General features: G+C 41.5%; 1 protein-coding gene across 1 annotated transcript in view; it reads right to left on the bottom strand.

Moving 5' to 3' along the window:
• The window catches only part of lyst (lysosomal trafficking regulator), a 143,913-nt gene that overhangs the window by 1,299 nt on the left and 128,797 nt on the right, over positions 1–13,817 (bottom strand). Inside the window, 12 exon segments of the mRNA XM_034184385.1 lie at positions 95–166; positions 269–425; positions 522–619; positions 1,663–1,802; positions 2,232–2,330; positions 4,671–4,807; positions 4,890–5,079; positions 5,183–5,413; positions 5,507–5,724; positions 5,859–5,999; positions 7,380–7,536; positions 13,286–13,352. Coding sequence (XP_034040276.1) covers positions 95–166; positions 269–425; positions 522–619; positions 1,663–1,802; positions 2,232–2,330; positions 4,671–4,807; positions 4,890–5,079; positions 5,183–5,413; positions 5,507–5,724; positions 5,859–5,999; positions 7,380–7,536; positions 13,286–13,352 — 1,707 coding nt within the window.

Consider the following 13,817-nt stretch of genomic DNA (forward strand, 5'->3'; position numbering starts at 1 on the left):
AAATATTTCAGAGATGAACAGCAGTGTCTTAATGCTCACTTTCTTATCAGAATAACCAGAAACGTCAGAGCCCATTGGTATCATCACATTCTACCTGATGATTGGTTTGCTTGATTTGGGGAAGGTGATCTCTCGTACTGGTTTCAAATCCCAGGTGCTCCACAGCCTGAGCCAAATACATTCATAAAAATAAAAAAAAAAACAAACAAAAAACATCAGTGTGACTAAATCAGTTAAAGGAAGAAATGTGAACATAGCGTTTGCTCACCTGACGACACCATTCTCGAGTCCCCCAGCAATGACGTTGACAGATACGCCCTCTGTCTGGTTGGAGAAGGCCACAGAGCAGATGATCTCTCTGCAGTGCACATGACCAATCAGGTCACCGTTGACTGTCCACAGGCGCAGGTCACTGCCTCCTCCCACTGCACACACAGACTCATGAGTCACGATTCGCATGTCCAAGATAAAAAGATGCTGTTTGCAGAGAGAAGTGATGAAGTTACAGAGTGACACCTCACCTGAGTCACAAACTGTTGCTATGTCACCTGTGGTCTCACTGGCAGAAACTGCCGTCACCGGGCTTTTGTGACCCGTGAGGCTTTGTACATAACACAGCCTGAGGAAGCAAACAAATAAAAATCATAATTGCTCAGAAACCACAATAGTGTCACCTAAGTTCCACAATTTCAGGACCTAAACAAGGCTTCCCTCCTTGGCCACTCCTTCCCAAGCCTCTCTGCTCCCTCCCTTCAGCTGGAGCCTTTTAACAGTCCTTTAACAGTTCCAGACATACTGAATGTTAATTCTAATTTGAGCGTGCTCTTGGTCAGAGACCTTTTTATGGTCTGAATGTGGATTTCGGAGGAACTTCTGTTTACTTATGACTATCCACTAAGGGTCTAATGAATCACAAAACTCAGACTGGATCACATTTCAATCACAGATCAGATCATCTCCAAGTTCAGGAAAAAAAGTGCCCAATGTTTAAATTATATACTTAAGTGTCATATTAAATAGCAATAGGAAGAATGCTAGCGAATAAAAAATACCTTTGCCAAAATCATAAAAAAAAAACAAAAAAAACAACAAAAAAAAAACAAAGCAGATCTGAGTTTATAACTTCAAATTCTCTGTATGGAACAAGTGTACATCTGGGTGATGTCCACCTGAGACCAGGGCAGTTCCATAATGTGGAGGACATGGCAAAGCACAAGACCTGGCCTGATCTTTCCACTGCTACACTGTGCTGTCTGATACAAACAGTGCAATGTTCTGTGATGCTCAACAAGTTGACATTCAATACTTTAACTCTGATCTCAATCCCAAGTCTTCAGTTGTATAAAAAAACAAACAAACAAACAAAAAAAAAACAACAAAACAAATGAATTGGTCTTATCCCAATGTCTACTTTCAGAGATGTCCATGTCTAAAATTAGACATTTCAGATCTAAACTCTTCTTTCAGTTGTCAAGGTTTGAATTCCACAGTCACAATACAATGGGAATTTGAGGATGCTTAACGTAAAATCCCCAAAACATTTAAATGTAACAGGTGTGTAAAAACTCATTTGCCCAAGATGATCACGTTTTCATTTTGACTACAAGTATACGCACAAAGGAGCATCTAGGACATAATTTAAATCAGAATTTGCACACTGACCTGTTGAGGTCCCAGAGGATGCAGGTGCCGTCTTTGCTGACACTGATGAGGACACTGTAAGGTTTGCAGACGAACAGGCTGGTGACTTCCCCCGTGTGCCCATACAGGTGCACTTGAGATTCCACTTCCATCTCTGATGACTAAGGACACAGCATATGGACATGTTCCAAAAACAGCACAGCTAATTCACATCACTCAATGCTAGCATCAGTGAGGTATCATGTTTTAGAATATTTCCATCAAAAACATCATTTATCAGGAAACAGGACAGAGAGATATTTCAGGAAAGGACCCTTCAGAGAGCGAGAGCAAGTAAAAAAAAAACAACAACAAAAGACTGGACACCGGGACCACTGAAAACCTTAAAGCATCTCTGATGACTGAACTCCCAGACCCCTAATCCCACTTGCAGGCTCAGTGGAAATGCATTTCAAGGGCAACTGTGATGTGACTAATGAAGCTGAGCTTTTGAGCATGGTGAGATTGGGGTGGGGGGGTGATGGGATGCGAGTGTATGGGTGTTGATGTGGAGGCGGAAGGTTAGATGGGGCGTCGCTATGGAAACCCACCGTGGTGCTGGTGAAACGGTTGCTGTAGGCAGTGATGACTCCACACTTGCTGCCTGTAAATAGCTGGCAGCCATCGGGCACCCAGGCGCAGCTGGTCACCTGACAGAAAGAGCGAACGAGAGTCGGACCAACAGCAAACGTTCGGTTCAGTCATTCAAATTATTATTTAATGCACAGTTCAACCACAAGCCATGCTGATAGTGCTGAAAAATGAAGTGGTCCAACTATATCCAAACAGGAGGCAGTTATCATATTAGCCAACTGGGTTGTATAATGTCATCTTCCAAAGTATAAACTACTCCAAAAACATGTGAACACTGTAATACATACAACAGTAGATGGTATAAACACATTCCTTTCAAGCAAATCTGAATACCGTGGTAGTGACTGAACAGCTAAAGTTCACAAATGTTAACCAGCTTTCTAAGCTGTTTTTTATTAGTGCTGTCGTGCTCTACTTTGCAGAAGTTTACCATCCCTGACTTCTCAGTGGTGTTATACTTGTTTTTTCTCATTAACTCTATTAAATAAGCTGCACATACGGTATTTTCCGGTGTCACTGACCGAACGGTCCACCCTGCCTTCACTGCGCATGTGTCATTAGCAGCGGCTCACGGATTATCACCTCGTTTTTGCTTCAAACTGCACTCCAGTCATCATCTATCTCAGCGACAGATATCTGAAGCATTTGTACAACAATAATTTCCACATAAATTCAGCATTATTTCATAATAAAAGACAGAGGAAGCGATTACAGCGCAGTGGCTACACGAGCTGTTAGCTGATGCGTTTCACTGCGCGTTGGCCATTTCAAAGCATCACGGAGTATTGCCTTGTTTCAGCTTAAAACAGTCTCGCTTTTGCTTAAAACTGACTTTAGAATGATTTAAGAGATTTTACCGTGTCATCTGATGGTTAATAATCCCATTAATCCATTTGATCGCTTTGGGTGAAGAGACTCCGTCTTAGACGAGCTGCTGAGCTCCAAAATAACGCATGCGCAGTGGAGGCAGGGCGGACCGTTCCGTCTGTGACACCGGACAATAATTCACACCTTATTTCTTACTTATTTGGCTGGTCCTGCAATTTGTATTTTGAAGCACCATATGTTTAAAGAAAAAAGGCATTATTATCTACAGCCACAACATGGCACCATCAACACACATGACAAGCTGCTCCTGTATACTGATCTGAATGAAGTACCGTGTAATCCACACTCTGGAGAAGAAGATGGAGGTAATGTACCATTAAGCTCGATACCAACCGCAGTAAAACAAGAAGATGATCATCTGACTGAGGGAATGCACTTGGTTTTAGCATAAATAAATCAAGCTCTCAAACTGAAAGACCACACTATTAAATATCATCAAAGTCTGTGAGTATGCATTGGTGCTGGACCTCTCTGCATGTATGTCCTAGTCAGACAATCGGTCCATCCCCACATCTCTAAAATGACCATCTATCTGCCACAGCCATGTGAAACATCTTGAATAAAGATAGGGAATAATCTTGATACTACTACTTGGCTCTCCACTTGTTTGTACTTTGACTGTACAGCCAGAACCAAAATAAGGAGGATGGCTGGGGTAAGTCACACTTTAATGTTTTAAAAGAATGTATAATCAATTAAAAAGTTTATTTTCATTTAGTGAGGTAAACATGCACATATTTAGCTCCTTGACATTTTTGTCAAGGAGCTAAATGATATATGACCCATATATGTTTTTTCCTCTTTATGATGCATTTTTAGACAGACAACTACCATATCTGTGCATTGGAAGGCCCTGGTTGTTCCACATTAAATTCTACCTGCAAAAGGGATGGGTGGATGCACAAGTGCATTGGCCAATATGAAGTTTGTTGGAATGCTCATCCCTCCATATATTTCAAGAAATATCTGATTTTATCACAAATAACTCACCCAATTTGTGTCAGACTGTGCCAGATCCATTCCGCTTTGTGCACAACTTGTACTGAAAACTCTCTAATTGACGTCATTGTCATGTAACTATTATGTATTTAAAAACAAAAATATTGCTTGGATGTGTAAAATAATGACTGAAGTAAAAAAAAAAAATCCCCACGCAAATCAGTTATTGTGGGTCACCCCTCACATTTACAGACCTCTGAAAAGAACAGCGCACATTGATGACACTGATGAGTGCATCCCCACAGTGTGCGTCACATTCCTCGGCATAAGACTTTCGCAACAACACACAATAAGGAAACATGAAAATGTGTTTTACTGTAATATAGTGTACACAGCTTTAGCTTAACTCATTCCTTCCAACAAGCCAGTTAGCTTATAAGCAAGCTTGTTCAGACCATGCAGGAGTACATCATGTACTCTGATCACTGGGTAATGTTAGGCTACACCCTAGTTAGTGATTTTAGCAAATAATTTAATGTTGTGCTTGACAGTTGAACAGCACTGCGCACTTGGTGCAGATGTGAACACTGGATGAAGTTGATAGGTGGCTCGCTCTGCTTGCTCTTCAGCCGCAGTATGTTGTCTGCATAGCCCCAGCTCAAGATGGCTGACCATTGGATGTCAGTGCTGTGCATGCTCCGCACACCTAGAGATGAGAACACAAGATAAATGGAGTCGATGGGACACCGAGTAATATGAATCCTGTGTATCCCCAGTGGGTTTCCTACCCTGCTCTTTGCTGTAAATCATCATGAGGCAGAACTTCCGTGATAGGCCACAGATGGCTCGTGTGGGCAGAGCCAGCAGTGATCCAAACCTCTCCCCGTGAGGCTGGCTGAAGCACACCACTGGATCTGGTGCACTAGGTGACCCTACATATTCACCCCACTTTAAACCTTTGATCCATGGTAAAGGGCTCTACAAGGGAGGCAAATGATAAGCAGATCATTTCACAGACAATGTGCTGGATCATATCTGCCACACTGTACCGCGACTGGTTTATCACCACAGTGGAGATTACCGGGCAGACTACTTCCTTGGCCTGTTCTCTGCTTTCTCTGAAGGCTAGGTGAACCAGCAGACCCATGGCGGCCGGCAGTTCCCCCTCCATCATGAGTCTGGAACCTGCCCTGCTGATATGCGAGGCACTGAACAGTTGTCTGGGTGTCTGTCCATATGTCTTGATCATCGTCTCCAGGGCCCGGCGTTGGACTGGGTCTTCTACAGCCGACACATCCATGCCAAAATAGGTCTGCAGTTGGTGACATGAAAAGTGACATCTGTAACAACCCAAAAAGATTAATTTGTATTGTTAGTGATTTTGGCAAACTCAGCAGCCACTTACAGCTGGGTGGAAGACATTGATAGCGTGGACTGCAGCTTTGCCTTTCTGTTTAAGACCAAACACCAGGTCGATCCACTGGCACAAAGTCTGTGAGACCTGGTCAGATTCCAGCGCCTGACGATGGATTAGGATGAACAGACGTGGGTCGTTGCGAGCCCAGGGGGGTAAATTCACGTGATTTACCCTCTCGCCATTCTGACGAACACCAAAATCAAAACCTGTGCGCGAAAATCATTTGTAAATGAGAAGAAGCAAAAATCCGGGCAAAAAACAAACAAAAAACAAAAACAAAACAAAAAAAAACCCCTCTGTTGTCTTTATTAATTATTATTTCTGATGATTATTTCTTTACCCTCTCTGTTGACCAGAAATTCTGGGAGGTAGAAAAACTCCGGAATGAGCTCTTTGACATCAGTCATAGACTCGTAGGAGGAGAGGCGCCACGTCGTGTTCATGGAGTGAAACGTCCGGTCCGGGATATCAAAGCTTTGGTCTGATTAGGGTCAAAGACAAACCTGATTATAGATTCAACTCACTGATTGAAAAGATCCCTTTTAAACGCTTGTGGAATATTTACAATAAGATGAAAAGACATCTCAGAGGATCAGACACGCGGGATAGATGAATGACAATAATTAAGATGGAAACAGAAAAGAGCAGAGGAAGAGACAGCGAGGAGGTGACGACAGAATACAAAGGCAAAAAAACCTTTCTTGGCTAATGCATGTGATGCAGTGTGATAATGTGCTGTTCACTCAAAGAGGGATCAAGATGTTCCAGTTTTTGGATGTGTACATTTGACAAGACTAAAAGCATTATTAAGAAAGCAGCCGTTAAAGCGCAGACACTCTGCAGCTAAAAGCTTTGCAGATATACAGAACAATCATCTGCTGCGAAGGAGTTTGTCAGTTAATTAACATTTATAATAGGGTTGGGACAACTAGTCGAGTACCATTAGTCATTGACTAATCAATTTCAATTTTCAATTTATTTTCCATTATATAGCGCCAAATCACAACCGAGTTGCCTCAAGGCGCTTCACACAGGAAAGGTCTAACCTTACTAACCCCCAGAGCAACAGTGGTAAGGAAAAACTCAAACTCAATCAATGACTAAATTTTATATTGAATGAATGAAGCCAATTCTGAATCTTCATGGTAAAACTCAAATGTGACATTTATTGTAACAAAAATAAGTACAAAATCACAAATACAAAGAACAGCATTAGCATGAAGACAATACCGACATTCATCGACTAGGCATAGATGACCCGTTGGTGGCAGCTCGAGCAGGTCTATTCTTTAAAGGGTTAAATGAACTTAATAAATGGTTATTGACTAGTCGACTAATAAAAAGTAGTGGACTAGCTGCTTGTTAGCTAGTCGTAGTCGACTATTATGACTAGTTGTCCCATTGCTAATTTACAGTACAGTCTGAAACTGCAGCTACGACCACTTCCTCCTAAAGCACTGGAGTAATTATCACATGCAGAGCTATGCATGAGACCTGTGAATTAACAACCCTTTATTTATTTATGCATATTTCATTATGAATTTTTACTGAAAAGAAGTGTAAATTATCACACTTTAGAATTACTGAAAACAGAAGTATGTTGAACATCAGGTACTGCAAATGCAGAAAGATTTTACAAATTAAAATGCCATTTCAAGAAACTGAGAGCTTTTAAAACATACCAGACAAGCACATGCACTTAAAAATACTCAGTTTTTTTTATTGTTTTACTTTATTTTTTGTATATGACTTGGATGTGAAGCTTTCCAGTCCTGGATTTGGGCTCTAGGTCTCGAGTATAAATCCTTTTTACAGTTTCCAGGGATTGTGATTTCCAAACTAAGACTTAGTGGTGACCCACCTTGGTAGGCAAGGAACATCTTTGTGAACGGGGGCATGCGAACCAGGAAGTGCAGTACAGTACCACTGTTCGAGTAGTGGGAGCCATAGTGGTATGGCTGGACAGGGGGCATAGGGTCGTCTTCACGAATGCCCTTCTTATACTCCTCTTCCAGGTACTAAACCATAAAAACAAACACAGATGGTGGAAGGTCTTTTCACAGAAACAACCATTCTACATAAGGTGACCAGACAAGTCGCCTTATGCAAGTCCGAGACAATACCTCATAAAATGAGAATTTCCTGAAACTGTCTCAAATTTTATGTGTTGACTTCTTTTGGAAAAATAAATACATGACTTAGTGCACACCAAATTGACCGAAAGTGTGAGTAAGAGTGTGAATGAGCTTATCTGTGTAGATGTGTTGGTCCTGAAATAATGACTGCTGGGATAGGCTCCAGCACGCTGGTACACTTAGAGTCCATGAGGCAGCAGTCAGTTTTGACCTGAACTACACAATCCAGCCTCTAGCCTCTGGCCTATAGCCATCACCCATCCCAGGGTGGTAGCTATACCCAGGTGCTGGTCAATGAAGATTTACTCAGGAATCAAAATTGGAAAAATGCTCCATTCATTTTGAAACATATACCACATTATTTGTCTGATCATCGTGATTCCAAACATTTATAGTTTAGACTATCTGAGACTGAATGTTATGTAGTTACAGGGTAAAAAGAGCAAAAATGGTGACAAAGTTCAGTTTGTACAGGGGTCAAAAGTTAAAGTTGCTCCAATTTTGATAAAGTGATGAAAATTAATGGTTGAGCTAAAAGAATTAATAAATGGAACAGTTTTGACTGTGATGAATGGTTAGTCTCCAAAGTTAAGGTCAACGCCCATTAGATTCTATTACATATGTTCCCCCGTAAGCTGATAACTAAGCATGACAGATGGTGCAAACTATTCTTTTTAAAAGCCCTGTTAACTTAACTAATAATCTGCGTCATAATTTTACCAAAATTGGAGCAACGTTTGACCCCTGTACAAACTGAAATTGACCTTTGTCACCATTTTTGCTGTTTTTACCCCATAAAATTCAGTCACAGACAGGCCCAACTACACCTTATTGGAATCTCAGTGATCAGACAAATAATGTGGTATACGCTTCAAAATGATTGGCACATGTTTCTGCTTTTACCCCTCTGTAATTCTTCATTGCCCCCTACCTGGTTACAAGCTACTACCCTGGGATGGCCATCATATATTTTTGTGTAGGCCATGGTATACTAAACTGAACTTTAAGTGTCATTTATTCCCCTTAACCGGTACCAAAAGCCTGCATGGTACATGGACTCTTCACTACACTGGTAAATTCAAACTATGGAACCCAGGACTAAAGACCAGCCTGACACTGGTAAATTCAAACTATGGAACCCAGGACTAAAGACCAGCCTGATGGGCCTCAGGATGTGCTCACTTACGAACAACCAAACATTATTATATGATGCATCCAACACACTTATTTACGTGCATCAGTTTTCAATCAACTAACATTGAAAACACTTTTTGTTCCCTTTTGAACGAAATGGCTAAACAGATTATAGCTCTGTTACTAACTGAAGTGTTGGCAGAATCATGCCTTGGCTGTGTTTGATGCATCTTAATTACAAAAGCACCATAATTATCAATGAAGAGGTGAAATTCGTTAACTAGTCCATTTTGTGACTTTGTGGATTGACAGAGTGGACTTTCATTTGTGACTGATAAATGTCACTGAGCACTGGGCACAGACGAGTGAATCTACATTTCATTTTGAAGGACTTCTATTTGTACATTATTAATGTTAATGATCAAAACTGTGCACGTTCATGCATAATGTCTGATCAGTCAGTGTTTTATGTTCAATCAGACAGGATGCAAATCTATCTCAGTGCTAACGTAAGCATAGCTGCACAAATGTGGACAATTACCTGTTTGGCAAAATGCAAATATCCTTTATTCTGCATTCTACACACATCTGTTGGATGCTGACTTTTGATATTAGTCAGGTGGTTTAGTGACATTTTCCAATATAATTGTTATGTGGTGGATAAAAGCACCAAATTTGGCATGAGGCTTCATTAGGATGTATTAATCAAATCTGGAATAAGAGCCCTCCTGAAATTTACCCCGTATTCATGTTAATCTGAAAAACTCTAAATGGCCGACAACTGAGTGAAAATATCATATACGAGGTCTGTCCAAAAAGTAATGGACCTTTTTATTTTTTTCAAAAACTATATGGATTTGAATCACGTGTGATTGGATCAGCCAAGCTTGAACCTTCGTGCGCATGCATGAGTTTTTTCCACGCCTGTCGGTTGCATCATTCACCTGTGGGCAGGCTTTGAGTGAGCACTGGTCCACCCCCTTGTCGGATTTTTATTGTCAGGGAAATGGCTGAGAAATTTTTTTCAGAAACTGTTAGAGACAGCCAGTTGGAAACTATTCGAAAGATTCAGATGGATTTCGGTGAAGATTCTGTCGGCGTCACACGGATTAAGGAGTGTTAAAACGTTTTTAAAGACGGCCCACAGCGGCGGAGGGCGCGCGGCGCACCGAGCGGCCATCGACGGGCTGGAACGACCAGATCATTTCTAAACTGAATGCTGTGTTGATCCGGGACATCGTGTGACTACCACAGAAATGGCAAGAGAGCTGGACATAGCACTTTTGCGGCACATTCCACTGTTACAGGAGATTTTGTAATGAAAGACGTGCGGAGGATTTCGCGCGTCGGCACGGAGCCACTCATGTCGCGCAACAAAAAAAAAAGCACCTCCGTGTTGGAAACCATTCAGAAGATTCAGATGGCTTTCGATGGCTTTTCAGTCGAGTAAGTATCCGAGAAATTGTGTAACAGCTGGACATGCCACAACATGTCCTGTGAGACTTCTAACACGGAGGTGTTTTTTTTGTTGCGCGCCACGAGCGGCTCCGTGCCGACGCGCGTAATCCTCCGCACGTCTTTCATTACAAAATCTCCTGTAACAGTGGAATGTGCCGCAAAAGTGCTATGTCCAGCTCTCTTGCCATTTCTGTGGTAGTCACACGATGTCCCGGATCAACACAGCGTTCAGTTTAGAAATGATCTGGTCGTTCCAGCCTGTCGATGGCCGCTCGGTGCGCCGCGCACCCTCCGCTGCTGTGGGCCGTCTTTATAAAGGTTTTAACACTCCTTAATCCGTGTGACGCCGATAGAATCTTCACTGAAATCCATCTGAATCTTTCGAATGGTTTCCAACTGGCTGTCTCTAACAGTTTCTGAAAAAAATTTCATGGAGCAAAGCGGCAGTCTCTCAGCCATTTCCCTGACAATAAAAATACGACGAGGGGGCTGGACCAGTGCTCACTCAAAGCCTGCCCACAGGCGAATGACGCAACCGACAGGCGTGAAAAAACTCACGCATGCGCACGAAGGTTCAAGCTTGACTGATGCAATCACACGTGATTCAAATCCATATAGTTTTTGAAAAAAATAAAAAGGTCCGTTACTTTTTGGACAGACCTCGTATCTACTTACTTAGAAACATGGTGTCTAACCAGATCCTTACTCTGGATGGCATTACCCTGACCTCTAGTAATACTGTGAGAAATCTTGGAGTCATTTTTGATCAGGATATGTCATTCAAAGCGCATATTAAACAAATATGTAGGACTGCTTTTTTGCATTTACGCAATATCTCTAAAATCAGAAAGGTCTTGTCTCAGAGTGATGCTGAAAAACTAATTCATGCATTTATTTCCTCTAGGCTGGACTATTGTAATTCATTATTATCAGGTTGTCCTAAAAGTTCCTTAAAAAGCCTTCAGTTAATTCAAAATGCTGCAGCTAGAGTACTGACGGGGACTAGAAGGAGAGAGCATATCTCACCCATATTGGCCTCTCTTCATTGGCTTCCTGTTAATTCTAGAATAGAATTTAAAATTCTTCTTCTTACTTATAAGGTTTTGAATAATCAGGTCCCATCTTATCTTAGGGACCTCGTAGTACCATATCACCCCAATAGAGCGCTTCGCTCTCAGACTGCAGGCTTACTTGTAGTTCCTAGGGTTTGTAAGAGTAGAATGGGAGGCAGAGCCTTCAGCTTTCAGGCTCCTCTCCTGTGGAACCAGCTCCCAATTCAGATCAGGGAGACAGACACCCTCTCTACTTTTAAGATTAGGCTTAAAACTTTCCTTTTTGCTAAAGCTTATAGTTAGGGCTGGATCAGGTGACCCTGAACCATCCCTTAGTTATGCTGCTATAGACGTAGACTGCTGGGGGGTTCCCATGATGCACCGTTTCTTTCTCTTTTTGCTCTGTATGCACCACTCTGCATTTAATCATTAGTGATCGATCTCTGCTCCCCTCCACAGCATGTCTTTTTCCTGGTTCTCTCCCTCAGCCCCAACCAGTCCCAGCAGAAGACTGCCCCTCCCTGAGCCTGGTTCTGCTGGAGGTTTCTTCCTGTTAAAAGGGAGTTTTTCCTTCCCACTGTAGCCAAGTGCTTGCTCACAGGGGGTCGTTTTGACCGTTGGGGTTTTACATCATTATTGTATGGCCTTGCCTTACAATATAAAGCGCCTTGGGGCAACTGTTTGTTGTGATTTGGCGCTATATAAAAAAAATTGATTGATTGATTGATTGATCTACTCTTAGAGAAGTCTCAGACTGGTGTCAAAATGGGAGTTTTGGGGGTCAGAGTCTGATTTTGAGCATTGCAATACTGTTAGGTATGACATTTTATTGATAAGCTTGACCTTTGACCTAAGGGAACCATATGTTGCTAAGCATGTCTAAAGAATGGTGCTATACATGAAGTTACTGATGTTCATAACAAGAATGCTATGCTCTCCGGGCCAGAGCTAGCCAGACTGCTGACACAGTTTGAGGGAGAGTACATACCAGATGATGACCGAGATGATCCCTAGAACTTTCAAAATCATGAACAGGGTCTCACAAAACAAGACATTTCAGAGACAGGTCAACAGACTTACTGAAACCTTCAGAAGAATGGGTAACCCCATTTTGGATGATTTCCCAGAACTGGTAACACTTGACAGTCGCAAATACATGGATGATTCAGTGATAACTACAGTTCGGACACTGGGTGGCCGACTTCAATTCCTGAAGTCTCTAGAGTATGCAGACAGCTGATCAAATGCTCATGCAAAGGGGACTATTCTCATTGCAAATGTGAGAAAGCTAATCGGGACTGCTCACCACTTTGCAAGTGCAACTCATAGGGCTAAAAACTCACCCGAGACCTGGAACATTTGGGCAAAATATTTGAGATTTGTCAACATTGATAGTATGTTTGTAGTATGTGTGTGCAGCTACCAACATTTTGTTTATGGACTTTAGTATATTTGCTGCTGTGTAACACCATTCTCAAGTTGATTTGACATGTTTAACAACATAAGCAAGGTTCCATGAGGTCCAAGATCAAGATTATAAATGAAAGTTTCTGTTCCGTGACGTCAAGGGTGAAGTTTATGAATAAAAGTTCACACCTGACAGCATTCCAATGCCCAAAATCAGATTCCTTGACTTCGAAAACCCCCATTTTGACACCAGTCTGACCTTCCTAGGACTTTTGTGAGTGGAGATATATGATATTTTCAGTCGAGTGTCAGTCATTTAGAATTTTTGTGATTTACATAAAAGCTGGGCAAAATTCGCAAGGGTTACTATTCCATATTTGATTAATAGGTCCTAACAAAGCTTCATGCCAAATTTGGTGCTTTTATCCGCCGCGTAAAGATTATTTCATTTAGCCACCTGGCTATGTAAGGTGTGGAGTGCAACATAAACACTTGTGATCAACCATCAGAAATCTGATCACCCTACATGTAGTCTGAATTAACACACACAAACACATGCAAACACACACTCTGGGCGTCACCTTGTAATTATGCACATATCGATCCTCTTTTTCTTTTGACTGCACAGCGATGGGTTTGCTCAAGTTTCTGCAAAAGAGTGATGAAGAAAATGTTGACCAATGACATAACAACACACCAACTAGAAATGATTTACTGTTACAACTCTTTATGCCAATGTAGCTCCATCTGTCACCTTCCTGGCTACCTGCCAATTAACCAAGTCGAGAGTACACCCTGAAAATATTCACAGCACTTCACGTTTTCCACATTTTGTTATGTTACAGCCTTATTCCAAAATGAATGAAATTGATTTTTTCCTCAAAATTCTACAATATCCCATAATGACAATGATTTTTTTTTTTTTTTAGATTTTTGCAAATTTATTAAAAACACAAAAAGAGAGAGAGCAAAAAAGAAAACAGCAATCACATGAACGCAAGTATTCACAGCCTTTACGAAGAAGCTCAAACTTGAGCTCAGGTGCATCGTGTTTCCAATGATCATCCTTGAGATGTTTCTACAGCTTAATTGGAGTCCACTTGGGGTAAATTC

The sequence above is a fragment of the Thalassophryne amazonica genome, chromosome 13, assembly GCF_902500255.1.
Source record: "Thalassophryne amazonica chromosome 13, fThaAma1.1, whole genome shotgun sequence".
In the NCBI taxonomy this organism is placed as follows: Eukaryota; Metazoa; Chordata; class Actinopteri; order Batrachoidiformes; family Batrachoididae; genus Thalassophryne; species Thalassophryne amazonica.